The following is a 13,493-nucleotide window of genomic DNA, read 5'->3' as shown; positions in this document are numbered from 1 at the left end:
GTATTTGAGTTACAGTCACTGTAAAAATATGTAATTTGTTGCATATTTACCTCCCCTTGTAGGAATCTCATGTATGGTGTTGTGAAACTAATGAAGCTGGTTGGGCAGCTGTCTGATAAATTCTACTACACAGATTGTCTTTTCTTTGGAGCTATTGTATCTGCTACTGATCCAGGTATTGCGCAATACAGGCTTTAAGAAGTTAAAATATTTTTGTTATTACTGATACCTTTGTGCTAGTTTAGCTATGATATGTATCCATTTTGTTATGATGCATCATCTGGGAGAAATATGCATATATGTGATAATAAACGTTGGTCTGATATTTGACCTTATTTCTTATTTCCCTCAGATGTAATAGTTTTGATAAAGAAGAGTGAATGTGTAACCTAGCTGACTTTCCTTGTGTGTTGAAGTGTGGCTTTTTACAGAATTCTGAAATGCATCTTTAATTCATATGTGGTTGCTGCCCTGTTCAGAAGGCCTGGAGTAGAAATATGGTTTGCAAAACTGCAGAAGAATGTACAGAATGGGAATGTGCAACGGCTGGCTGAAAGTACCCGGGAAACTTCTGAAGGAACAATGCAGATGCAAATGTTTTCCTATCCCAATTAGGGATGGGCTCGAACCACATTTCTGCAGGTTGATGCAGTTTGTGATTTGTGGCCAAACCACAGACCGATACAAACCAGGAGGTTGTTTCATGAACTGAACTGGTTGGTAGTAGTTTGTGACCCCTGCTTTCTGCTCCCTGCTGCTTTTGGCAGGGAGCAGAAAGCAGGAGTTTTCCTGCAAAAAGCAGGAGAGAGCAGGAAAGCAGGGATTTAAATTTAAGCCATTTAAACCCTTGTTTTCTGCTCTCCCCCCCCCCCACCATAAACTGCCTTACAATTCATGCAAGTTCATGGTGGCTCTACAGTTTGCAAACCAGTGTGTGAGCCAGTTTGTGCCTATTCCTAATTTCAACCCTAGGTTTTGGCTTAGTTTTCCTTAAGATACACTGACAGTGTGGAATCCTTTCTGTACTGCCAAGGTAATGTAAGAAGCCGTGGCCTGTAGAAGAACAGCTCACTTCTAGCAGCACCTTTGCTTCCCAGGAACTGGAGTCATGCTGGATATTCCCCGCCCCCTTGAGGAGCTTGCCTGTGGTTTTGCTTGTTATCTTGGCAACAAGGGAAAGAGCTTCGCTGCAGTAGTTTTCCCTCACCCCCAACGTCATTGCAGTAGAAGTGGAAAATGGAGCAGAGAGTAGGTGTTCTGAATTTCTCCAAGGACTACAAATGGTTAGCAAGGAGCTACAATTGACCCACAGTCAGGACCAGCCCTAAGGTACGTGGCGCCCCAGTCAGGCTCCCTGCCAGGCGCCCACCCGCTGCTGCCCTCCCTCTGCAGCGCCGCAACGCAGTGCCGTGCTCCGTCTCCCGGGCTTGATCTATCAGAGGAGCGTTTGCCTAGTGGGCGCACCAGCCCTCCCCACAGTGAAGAAGAGATCAGATCCTGCTCTTTATTCAGAGTCTCAGAGTGGTACAATCTCCTTTCCCTTCCTCTCTCTACAACAGACACCCTGTGAAGTGTAAGGGAATTCTGTTTAAAATTCTATTTCTTTATCTCAAACAGTGCGATGGATCACTGGATCAAATAATTATTGAGAGGCATTTAACATGAAAAAGCAAAAGCATATATATTTCTGCAGGGAGAGGGTACTGGGAGGTGAAAATAACAAACACTATAGAACTACATGGTTACACTAGAAGATCATGTGCTTAATGAGGCTACTTCCTCCTTCTTCTTGACCTCTTTGCCTGAACAAAGGAAGTCACCTGACTAACTGACCAAACAGACAAAACAGGTTTTTCCGCTTCTAGACCTTGATTGACAGCAGTCAGTATCTTCTTCCCAGGTCATGCGCACAATAGGGAATCAGGCACATATAATGACTGGAACTTTAGAATGTTGCAAAGGACATAAAAAACAGATACATATTTTCAACATGAAGTGGGTGGGGTTGAGAGAGCTCTCCAAGAACTGCTCTTGAACAGAATAGCTCTGAGAGAGTTAGGACTGACCCAATGTCACTCAGCAGGTGCATGTGAAGGAGTGGGGAATCAAACCTGATTCTCCCAGATTAGAGTCATGCACTTAACCACTGGACCAAACTGGCTCTCAAGTAGGTGTGTAGATAGATAGATAGATAGATAGATAGATAGATAGATAGATAGATAGATAGATAGATAGATAGATAGATAGATAGATAGATAGATAGATAGATAGATAAATTTAAATTTATTGTCATTGTTCTCCACAAAAAGAGAGCAACGAAATGAGGTGCTCTTCCACAAACATATAAGCAGACTTGCACTAACATAACAAATATTTGAAATTTTTATGCATGGATTTCTAATTCAGAGTCTCAGAGAAGGCTGTAGGCATCTTACCAGGACTTTTGTGTGAAGCTTTTGTAGCTGTGGTTACAACTTGGTTTCCTAACTAACTGGGGGGCAGGGTGTATGCAAGATTGCAAACTTGATTATTGGAGGCTTAAAATTATCTGTGTTGGTGGGTAAATGCGTTATATCCATATTCTCAACTGAATACTATCTTTGCATTTTCAAGCACTATTGATCATACATAGGACAAAAGGCTTACAGATGTGGTGTTCTCATCTACTGTCATTGTTGAAGTGTCATCACAGAGGACAGAAACTGAATGTTTCTAAAACTTCCCTTAAGATCCCGTTATGATGTTCATATTGGATATGTTTGTGTTCTCGCCTGATGATTAGTAGAGTTCTTATTTCATGTGATTTCACTATTGAATTGTATGCCTCTGTGGAACAACAACCATGATTAAACTTGCCTGGGGCACTTTATTCACAAGGTACAAGTCCTTGCTTGATGACATTGGCACATGCAAAATGAACTTGAGGAATTGGGCTTTAGAGGAATGTTGTGGAAGACTGTTTCAGTTTCTTTCCGCTATCCTAGCTATGTCAGTGTCTATTGTATTCATGTTCTATTGCTGTTGGAAAAAAGAAGTCATAGTCTTCCTTGTTCAAAATCATGCATAATACCAATTTTAAGTCTCCCCTGCTTTTTTTCCTACTTGTAGTCACTGTACTGGCAATTTTTAACGAACTGCACGCTGATGTTGATCTCTATGCACTGCTGTTTGGAGAGAGTGTTCTAAATGATGCTGTTGCCATTGTTCTGTCTTCGTAAGTAAAAATTAGCTGGCATGAAGTTGGGCAAAATAAAACTTTCAGCTTTCTTACTGTCATGTGTATTAGACTTGTGACTGCTAATACCTCTGCATTTGGTTGAAAATGTTCAGGGGTTGTTTAGCTGTTATGATTAGGGATGGGCAGGAACCATGAAAATGCAGTTCAGTTTGGTTTGTGGTTCATCCACAGGTACAAACCCGATTTGTGCCCGAAACAAACCAGTTGTTTCTGGCTCTAAGCAGCTGAACTGTGGGAGTAGGCTGCCCCTGCAGCCCTGTTGTTTCTGAATTGAGCTGTGGGAGCAGGCTGCCCCGCGGCCCAGCTGTTTCAAAGGGCTTTCTTGGGAGCCAGCCCCTGATTTAAACCCATGCTTTCTTCTCCACAGAAATTGCAAAGGACCACCACAAACTGCATCAAAATCCGTGAAAGTTTGTGGCATTTCTTCAGTTCATGAACATTGCTTTATGAACTGGCCAGAATTCATGATGAACTTTAATTTGTCAGCCAGTTCATGCTCATCCCTACTTGCGATGACAGTTGCATAGTGAAATACATATTGTATTAATTTTCCTTTTCCCCTCTCTTTCATTTAGCTCTATTGTAGCCTATCAGCCCACAGGGGGGAACGTCCATGCTTTTGATGCAGCAGCCTTTTTTAAATCTGTGGGAGTCTTCCTTGGTATTTTCAGTGGCTCTTTCATGATGGGAACAGTGACAGGTGTTGTGACAGCCTTGATATCCTTTATATAAAACCTTTTCAAATTGCATTAAGGAATTAACTGCTGATGTCTGGAAGTAGAACTGTTAACTGGTGCTTCTCTGAGTATGCTATCTGTAGAGTAGAGGCAAATATCTTGTTTCTTAAAATCTATGTTAAAGGATGGAGACCCTTGTGGTGTCAGGTTTGAAAAGGAGTTCCTGGCTAACCTAGGAGCTAACAGGAGGGTCAGCCTGAATGTCAAATAATTGCAGGCTAAGGTCAGTGTTGGGGGCTTATTCTTATGGAGACTGTAGTAGGAGGGTATAGGGACAGCAAGCAGAAAGGAAAGCAAGGTGAAAAACAAAGAGGTAAGGGTCCTTGAGGCCAGGCTGAAAAGCAGAGATCCAGAAGGAAACTAGTAGGAAACAAAAACTTTATTTATAAGTTAAAGGCTGAGGCTTGACCTGGAAACATTTCTAATAAGGCCTGGTTTGCAGAACTAGTGGACTTATCTCTGTATCTACTGTTCCACATTGACTCTCCTCATATTCAATATTCAGACATGCAGACTTCAGCTGAGGAGTTCTATCTTTTTAGCTGCTGTCCTGCTGCTTCTACCCTTAATACTGTTTTATTAGTATCATTGTAGGCTAGTGAATATTTTTATGCTTTTTATAGTTTGTTTTACTTTTATGATTTTACTATTTTACTGCATTGTTTTTGATTTGCGAGCTACCTGGAGAGGTGGCATATATTTTTTCTAAAATAAATAACTCTGATAGCCGGAAAACATGTCCAGGTGGCTTTTTTGAATCCTTAATGAAATAATTACGTAACAAAGTTCACAAAGCTGCACTGCTTCCCTTTGCTGGAGACGGCGCTCTTTTTCCTGATGTCCTGGAGCACATTCTTGTTGGCTGAAGCTTGTGGGTTTACAGGTAAGATGTCTTGAATGAAGAGCAGTCCTGGAACCAAGCAGTTTTGAGTTCACAGCCTGATCAGTAGAGTATCAGAACACTTCACCTGGAAGTTGGGTGTTGAGATAGTCATCTGTCAAAAACTGTCAGGTGAAATTTGTACTGCTGTCTTAAAGAATTTGAGATGTTTCTGTGGGCCACAGGACCTGAATACACTTACAGAATGAATCTGGTTTACATTTTAATTCCACGAGCAGAATTCTAACTGAAAATAAGTAGCATACAGAGTGATATTGGGGCCCTGTTTTGGTGGCCTGAAAATGAAAATTCATCTTCACTGTCTAGAACAAATTGATCTCTTTGTAGAAGATGGCCAGTTGATTGGGCTTTTGCTTAAATGACTTATGTCATCTTATGCCCTATTGGTTTGTGGGGTGCTTTCACTTATTGAGGAATCCATTCAGATCAGCCCAACCCAACAACTTTTCTAGAGGAATTTAGCTACATACAAAACTGGTCACCACATAGCAGTGACAAATATGCTTTCTTCATTTCTGAAAAGTTTTTTCAGACATACCTAGTAGGATTTTTAATATCATTAGATATTCTTTAAAGTTCTTTCAGTTTTCAAAACTGATTTGCCATATGGCCTGAGGGATTGCATTTCAAGAAATAAAGGCTCAAAGTCCCCTAGCTGCAAGGAACTTGCACAGTTCTTCAGATCTGTAGGCCTTTAATTTTCACTGTGTTAATAGCAGAATCATGAATCCTAAGATAATGTATGCACTGTGCTGATGCAGATAGATGTATGTCTCTTATATATAGATATATCTATTAAAATAATCTCAGTGATTGCATTTCTAGTCGCTGGGGGTTGTTCTTGCTGCTATTAAGCTTGTGGAAAGAAGTGACTTACTTCTTATGTTGGAGCAATGTGAATAATAGCATTTACCCAAGGCTAATAGATTATGTGTGAACAGATCCTTATATACAGACCTAGAATCTTTATAACTTGTTTTTTCCATCCAGTAGTCATTTTGCCCAATGGTGGCACTTGTAGATTGATTTTTTGCAGTATGTGGAAGTACCTAGTCACTTTTAAAAAAACATTTTAAATGCCTGGGAATTGACTTGCATGAGGACTCAGCTCTGTCTTTGGTAGCAGGACGGAGTCCTAGGATATATGTAAGAAAGTGCCATGGAGAATTCACAAAGCAACTGCCCTCACCTCAGAACTGCTGCAGTCTTTCACAGCAGGCAGAGCTCCTGGAATAATTAATGTGGCTTTCACTCAGAGTAGCATCCCAGCTCTTCTCTCTACAAAGCAAAAGAAATTTAAAGAAGGTTGATATATGGTTTAAAATGTGCTAAAGCTAGGAGAGAAAGTATCTGCGTCATTTGAAGTTACTGGATATGTTGCTTTTTCTGGCAGGTGTGGTAGCTGTTCTATTCTGTGGAATTACTCAGGCTCATTACACGTACAACAATTTATCAGTTGAGTCAAGAAGCCGAACCAAGCAGGTGAGATGCTTCCCTCCCCCTCTCTCTTCCCCTCCTTCCTGCTGTGCTTGGTAACTGAGCATGTGCTGTGTGCATTCAGTATGTCAGGTTGCTCACACAAACTTATCTGAAAAGTACAATCGGGCAAACCATGTACAGCAGAGTTTTCTTCTGGATTGTACTTTTCCTTATGAATGCATCTTTAGCTGGAAAAGCTCCCCGCACTTAACAAAATCATTAGGCTGGTAGAGTCGTTGTAGCTTAGCCTTAAACATGTACTCCCCTCCTTGTCATCTGGGTGGTATAATCCAAGAAACACTATATTATATAGTTCTTTGAAAGAGAACCTTTATATGTTAACACAGCCATGTGGCATCTCCTTTCCTTTTGCCTACTCTATGGTAGTAGCCATTGCCCAACTGGGGTTAGGTCTGAAGGATCTGAAAATTGCCCCTCAGCACTGTTAAGTTTTAGAAGTTGAAACACCACCCTAGGATGGTGCCATTGTGGTTATGTATCTCCAGGGGTCATTTTGTAGGGAAAAAAGATGGTGGAGCTCATCCAGGGATTGTTATGCAGCTGCACCTACTATTCAATGGACAAGGTGGGAAGGAGGATGTGGAACTGTCAAAAAAGTTCAGGAGCTGTGCTCCTGTGAGCTCCTGCTGAATCTGAGGCCTGTGTATCTCTTTAGGTACTCTGTTACGCTGTCTGTACATTTTTATGTTTAGGAAGGTGGTCAGCATCAAAGAGCAAAAACGTAATCTGGTGGTGGTGGGGTTACTGGTGGGGTTTCCCAGAGCTGATGTTTTAAATGCACAACACTAGGAAAATATGGAAGTTACAAAATTATGCGCTTCATTCTAAACCCAGATTTTAAAGCACTCATGTCCATTTGAGTTTGTTTACTTAAAACTGAATGTTTTGAATGCAGCAAGTATAAGCTTGCCAATCCGCAGGTCCCAGCAGGGATTCTTCTGCTTTCCCAGGTTCCTTCCTGGCCCCAGTCAGCTGGCCAGCGGGGGGAAGCTCCTCCCCCAAAGCCACCATGTGACTTTCCCCCTCTGGAGGCTCCAGTCTCCTATTGGAAAGGCTTCCTCTTGGGATGGGGTGTCTGGGAGAAGTTGGCTGCAACATTACTACTGTAATGCCCTCTACATAGGGCTGCCTCTGTGCTGAACCCGGAAGCTGCAGCTGGTGCAGAACGTGGCGGCTAGGCTGTTATTAGGGCTCCCGAAATGGGAGCACATACAGCCAGAGCTGCACGGACTGCATTGGCTGCCAGTTGTATACCAGGTTCATTACAAAGTGCTGGTTATCACCTTTAAAGGACCTGCCTACCTGAAGGACCGTCTCTCCCCATATGAACCCCAGAGAGCACTGAGGTCAGCTGGGAAGAACCAGCTGACTATCCCCGGGCTGAAGGAGGCAAAATTAAAGAACACCCGTACACGAGCCTTCTCCATTGCACCTCCACACCTATGGAACCAGCTCCCGGAAGAAGTGCGGGCCCTGCGGAGCCTTGAACAGTTCTGCAGGGCCTGCAAGACCTTCCTTTTTAAGATGGCCTTTACCTGACTGAACGACTGATGATTCGCCTTAAGTGATTCTGCCATAGTATTTACACCTGATAGAGTAGCACTAGGAATGTTAATTTTAATTGGAATGTTTTTAAGTGAATGTGATTTTAAAACCTGTTGTATAATTTATTGTATGGATTGAGATGTTGTTAGCCGCCCTGAGCCTGCTTCGGCGGGGAGGGCAGGATAGAAATAAAATATTATTATTATTATTATTACTCGTGAGTAGAGAGGCCAATCCCTCACTTCAGAGTCGCCAGGAAAGGGGGGGGGGATGTCTGCTGAGCACTTCATTATTCCCTATGTGGAGATCGATTCTCATAGGGTAGGAGGTTTCGGGGTCTCTGGGAGAGCTGTTTTTTGAGGTAGAGGCACCAGATTTTCAGTATTTAGTGCCTCTCCCCAAAGTACCCCCAAAGTTTCAAAATGATTGGACCAGGGGGTCCAATTCTATGAGCCCCAAAAGAAGGTGCCCCTATCCTTATATCCTATGGAAGGAAGACATTTAAAAAGGTGTGCTGTCCCTTTAAATGTGATGGCCAGAACTCCCTTGGAGTTCAGTTATGCTTGTCACCTTGTTCCTGGCTTCACCCCCAAAGTCTCCTGGCTTCACCCCCAAAGTCCACAGATATTTCTTGCATTGGACTTGGCAACCCTACGCAAGTATTATGTACTACATTAAAGTCATCTAGCAGACTAATATACTTTTTCATCTTTCTTTACAGCTCTTTGAAGTACTTCACTTCCTGGCTGAAAATTTCATATTTTCTTACATGGGGTTAGCCCTGTTTACTTTCCAGAAGCACATATTCAGCCCCATTTTCATCATTGGAGCTTTTGTATCCTTTCTTGGCTTTTTAAAATGCAACTTCTTCACCTGTCTTAAGCATGTTTTCAGGGGTTTTCCTCCAATTATTTATGGTAAGAGCTAGAAAGGGATTTGAGAGTGGATTTCCCTTCTGTGTTCTGGCAGTAGCATTTCCTTTTTTTTTTTTTTTTGCTGTTTCCCCTGTAAAACCAAAGACCTTGTGTTTTGAGAGATGTGGTAGACCTTGGTTCCTAATGCTCTAGTCAAAATAAGAAGACTGGTAAATAGGCTGCTTAAATATGTAGCTTAATAATTTAGAGTATTTATCCTTCTTTTCTGCCAATGTTGCATCTTATAAAGTTTTAAAACCAATGTTAGGGACAAATTTCCTTAGAATTTTTGAAATAGAAGTAGTAGACATGGCTAGACTTAAGTACATGCCACATGTTTTGATGTCAGGTAATTTTGGACACATCAATGCCCAGTAATTTCAGACACCTCTGATGCAGTCCTATACAGGCATTCAGTTGACTGGCTTGCAAGGATTTCCTAGAAATTTTGTATTCATGCTTCACTTTTCATTACAAAATGTATTGCTCACATAATCATGAATTGTATGGGAATTCTTTCTTTTTTGTAAAAGTACTGTGATTACCCACTGGTGTATATATAAGTGCTTTCATTCCATTGAATCTGAAGTCTGCTTGCATATCTTAGCAGACATACACTTGAAGATGATAAGGGCTTTATTTGCAGAGATTAATGGTATCTTGGTTCAGGTAATCATTTTTAAGGCACCATTGCTCCAAATATTATGTAGGCAGTTGTTGGCAGGTGGTCATTTGGGCCTGTTAAAGATGTCATGCGTGGAAGCATTCTTAATGAGGGCATGCTTTCTTGATCAAAAAATCTGAAGCCAAAAAGAGCAACTCTGTTTTATTGTTTTAACAGCACAAGGATTTTCTATTTTCTTTTGCTCAGAGAAGACCCATACCAATACATAGCAGAGAAAGCATTTTAAAGGAGTAAAACACAACCTTTTAAAATTATTTCTAACCTGTCTGCTTATTCTTCTCTGCCAGTTCCAACAGGAGGCTATTGATCCTTCAGGAAAGAATTCCCATACAATTCATGGTTATCTCTGTATGTTTTATAAAGTTTATATCTCTGCTACCTGGCATTATATTTTATGACATGCATGGCCTGGTCCAACAAAGTCTCATTTATGTCAGATCTGGCGCTGTCAGATCAGAGTTTGACACCCCTTCTTTATGGAATATTCATAAGGTCATATTTAGTGAATTTCTGTAAATTATCCCAGAGCTTTCATTTACCTTTTTCCTCTGGTGATGCAGAGAACTTCATGTGAATAAATGCTTTAGGATGAGGTTACCTTTTATCCTAATACTATGCTTGTTTTTTCTTCCTTCTCTATTTTAACTCCTCTAAGCATGTTTGAATTGGTTCTGTAACAGAGGTATCATTTCACAGAAGAACTGTTCTGCTTCACTTTTCCTACAGGCAGTCATTTGAATGTGCCTTCTTGAAATTTATCTTGCTGAAGTGAGAACTTGAGAAGTAGTTGCAGCTCCCCAGGCACACAATGAGGAACTGCCAGCATACAAGGATTTCATCACTGTGGTCTAAGTATGGCTAAATTAGTACACCATGAGAAGAACTCAGAAGTGAAAATACATTAATGGGCTCTTAAACTGAATTGTTAGCATGAACTGGATTTAATTTGTAGTGTATGTGAAACACTGAATAAACAAGGTGTTCTATGCTGGAGGGCAGATGAACAGATAGTTACAGATGGCATTTCTCCTAGCATAGTCATGCAGACTTGGGAGACAGTTGAGCTGACTGTCATATTACCTTCTTAAAGAAAGCATCAGTACTAAGTAGAATATCTTTAAGACATAGCCATTAGGTTGAAGGAAAAAGCCCAATACTTGTGTGATACTAATTTTGCTGGATCCTTAACCAAAAGGTGTGGTTAGATAGCAATTTTTTTTGGGAGAGCTGCACACATCTACCCACTCTCTTTCTTCCTGAATTTGGGCAGAAGGCACAAGATCAGCTGGAATTTTCAGCACATGATGATGTTTTCAGGTAAAACAATGAGATTAATTCTGTCTTGTTTGCCAAGAGTTCCTGTCTGTGTAAAGGGATACTGTTAGTTCAGATTGCATTTTTGTTGGTTGAGGAAGGATGTCCTTGTTCTATCTATGTGTTTTATTAATGCTGTAAGCGGCCTTGGACTCCATAAGGAATGAAGGCAGCTAATAAATGTTCTAAATAAATAAAAATCTGTGGTCACTGACTTGATACGTATATCTATACACTTAGGCTGCTTTGTGCTCTGAACTTCAGTTGTTTGTCAAGCTAGAGTATTCCTATTTGGGTTGAGAGGAGAATTGGGAAAGAATCGAGGCTTATGGCATGGGTAGGGCAACATCTTCTGGAGCTCCCACACAGTTGAAACATGAAATCCCAGTTGCGCATACACATGGTAGAACTGGCATTGTTCTGTCTCTTTCAAAAGTATACTTGGGATTGTGTGGGTGGCAGTAAAGCCACTGCTTGCTACAATTACTCTGTTTTGCTTGAATGAAGTTTCAACAGAGGTGCATTTGAAGGCTGAAGTATTAATTGGTAGAGAAATTTCAATACATTTACAGCATGCAACATTAATTTCTTCTTGGTTTCTGCTATATGGACAGCAATGTTCCCTCTAAGCAAAAATTCCACTTCATGGACTCCTGGCATTAAAGTTGTAAGCATAAATTAGTTTGTTCTGGGACCTGAGCTAAGATAAAAATGTGCGAGCCAGAAGCTAAAACACTGTGAGCTAGCTTACATCTTAGAGGGAATACTGGACAGGGTGTGTGTGTGTGTTTAAAATGTGACATTAGACTAGGCCTTGACTGTCACTAGAGTAAGTTTTTATGGAAAGACTGTCCTAAACAAGCTTAGGAAAGGACTTTAGGCTTTAAGTATTCAAAGGTATTAAGTAACTTTAAGGTTTTAGGTAAGGGTGAAGCAGCCTGTGCATAAATCAAGTGCTTAAACGTTTGTGCTTAAGAGCTTATAACCACATGCCTGATCTGGAAAAATATAAAAAAAAGAAAAAGAAAGAAAGAACAGGCCTAAGCAAGTTTTCCAGAGGCGGAGAGGTGAAGCATCAGTGTTTCCTCTCTTATGTGGCTATTAGAAAACTGTCTTAGCTGCCAAATCTTCCCCTAGTTTCCATATCCTTGCTTTCTCTTGCTGAGACTGGGAAGCAGTATAAATACATATGGAAACTTTTCTTAACTTGCATAAAATGATTGAAGTACATATGTTGGAGTTGTCCGACATCCACTTAGCCTGCATGCAGTCCTGTAAAAGTAGAGCCGCTTCAGCCATTAATGTCTTGGCTAGCAGTAATGTTGCCCCTCTTTGTAGTACAATCTGAAAAGCTGGCACTGAGTCTGATTGGCACAGGTGGGTGAATCAGCTGACATTTTTGCCCACTAAGCGTCTATCTTAACATCTCCATTCTGCATGGACAGAGAGGCATCACAAAAATGTCCCTAGCATCAGGAAGCTAATATTCCTCTCATTTGCTGTCTGCAGGTCTTAGAGGAGCCATGGCATTTGCTCTAGCCATCCGAGACACTGCAACTTATTCTCATCAGATGATGTTCACCACGACACTTCTGATTGTCTTCTTTACTGTTTGGGTAATTGGCGGAGGCACAACACCCATGCTATCCTGGCTAAATATAAGGTATGCATCTCAAGAGTGAATCAGAATCCCTAAACTCTTGCTGTGTTATGCTGTTACGTTTGAGATATTAAATACTTTTGCTGCTTGATAATCCAGACAGCTTTGAAGTCCATTGGGCATGTGTGTATTTAACATGTGGATTTTGTAAACAAGATCAAGCTAGGCTGTCATACTGGACTGCCAAAATCTTCCCGTGCTCTTCCCTATAAATGATACTTCCTAACAGATTGCTGCTAGCTCCTTGGAATAACTTCCAATATAAAAAGAACTACACTGGCTACCCTTTTCCGTTTTGGCACGACTGGACATACTTTTTGTTACTTCCTCCTTCTGCCCCTTTAGGCAAGCTGTGTGGTTACCAGAGAACAGGAATGGCACTTCTTCTTAGATCTGCTTGGAGTCTAGTCTTTTACATTTTAGATGATGAATCAAAATAGGTTATTTATTCATAGGCCAGTTGTTTGCATTATCACTCACCAACAGTTAACATTTTGTTTACTGCTAGCCACCTTGAAAGCCTTTGTTTGATAGGTAGAATAAAATATTTTTAAAAAATAAAATGAGAACTCCTAGCCTGTAATGAAGAGATCCTCTGCCCAGTTTTGTACAACACAGACATTTGTTTATTGGCTGTCTGGATATCTTCCCTGTAAGGCAAGTCTTTTGGCTGGAATGTTGCAGCTTCCAGGTTTTTAAAGTTTATCCTGTACTGATTCATCCTTCATCTAGGTAGAATGACAGCTTCTGTTGCATTTCTGTTTACAAATATTTTTGCTTTTAATGTTATGTGTTTTTATTGTAACTTCTTTCTGTCTCTAACCTTGACAAATAGCTTGAAGTCACTTCCTGTGGTTGATAGAATTACCTAAAGAGCTTTATTATATCCAAGTTAATAAATGCCCATTGACAGGAGGAGGAAGTGGTTCTATGCCTCTCTCCTAAAGTGATTTTTCATAATAAACCTAATGGAGAAATATTTAGTTCTCTATTCTTGCC

The 13,493-nt window shown here is 40.8% G+C and overlaps 1 protein-coding gene across 2 annotated transcripts in view; it reads left to right on the top strand.

Annotated features, from left to right (window-relative positions):
- Positions 1-13,493, top strand: part of LOC132568259 (sodium/hydrogen exchanger 7) — an 82,911-nt gene that overhangs the window by 52,634 nt on the left and 16,784 nt on the right. For both annotated transcript variants that reach the window (XM_060233886.1, XM_060233887.1), the window contains exons 5-12: positions 63-175; positions 3,109-3,214; positions 3,814-3,960; positions 4,758-4,858; positions 6,270-6,358; positions 8,643-8,756; positions 10,726-10,837; positions 12,344-12,497. In XM_060233886.1, the coding sequence (XP_060089869.1) occupies positions 63-175; positions 3,109-3,214; positions 3,814-3,960; positions 4,758-4,858; positions 6,270-6,358; positions 8,643-8,756; positions 10,726-10,837; positions 12,344-12,497 (936 nt within the window). The remainder of the gene's footprint in view (positions 1-62; positions 176-3,108; positions 3,215-3,813; positions 3,961-4,757; positions 4,859-6,269; positions 6,359-8,642; positions 8,757-10,725; positions 10,838-12,343; positions 12,498-13,493) is intronic.

Source organism: Heteronotia binoei, chromosome 3 (assembly GCF_032191835.1).
Source record: "Heteronotia binoei isolate CCM8104 ecotype False Entrance Well chromosome 3, APGP_CSIRO_Hbin_v1, whole genome shotgun sequence".
NCBI classification, from domain to species: Eukaryota; Metazoa; Chordata; class Lepidosauria; order Squamata; family Gekkonidae; genus Heteronotia; species Heteronotia binoei.
The sequence above is the reverse complement of the archived record's forward strand: the minus strand, read 5'-3'. Positions and strand labels throughout refer to the sequence as shown.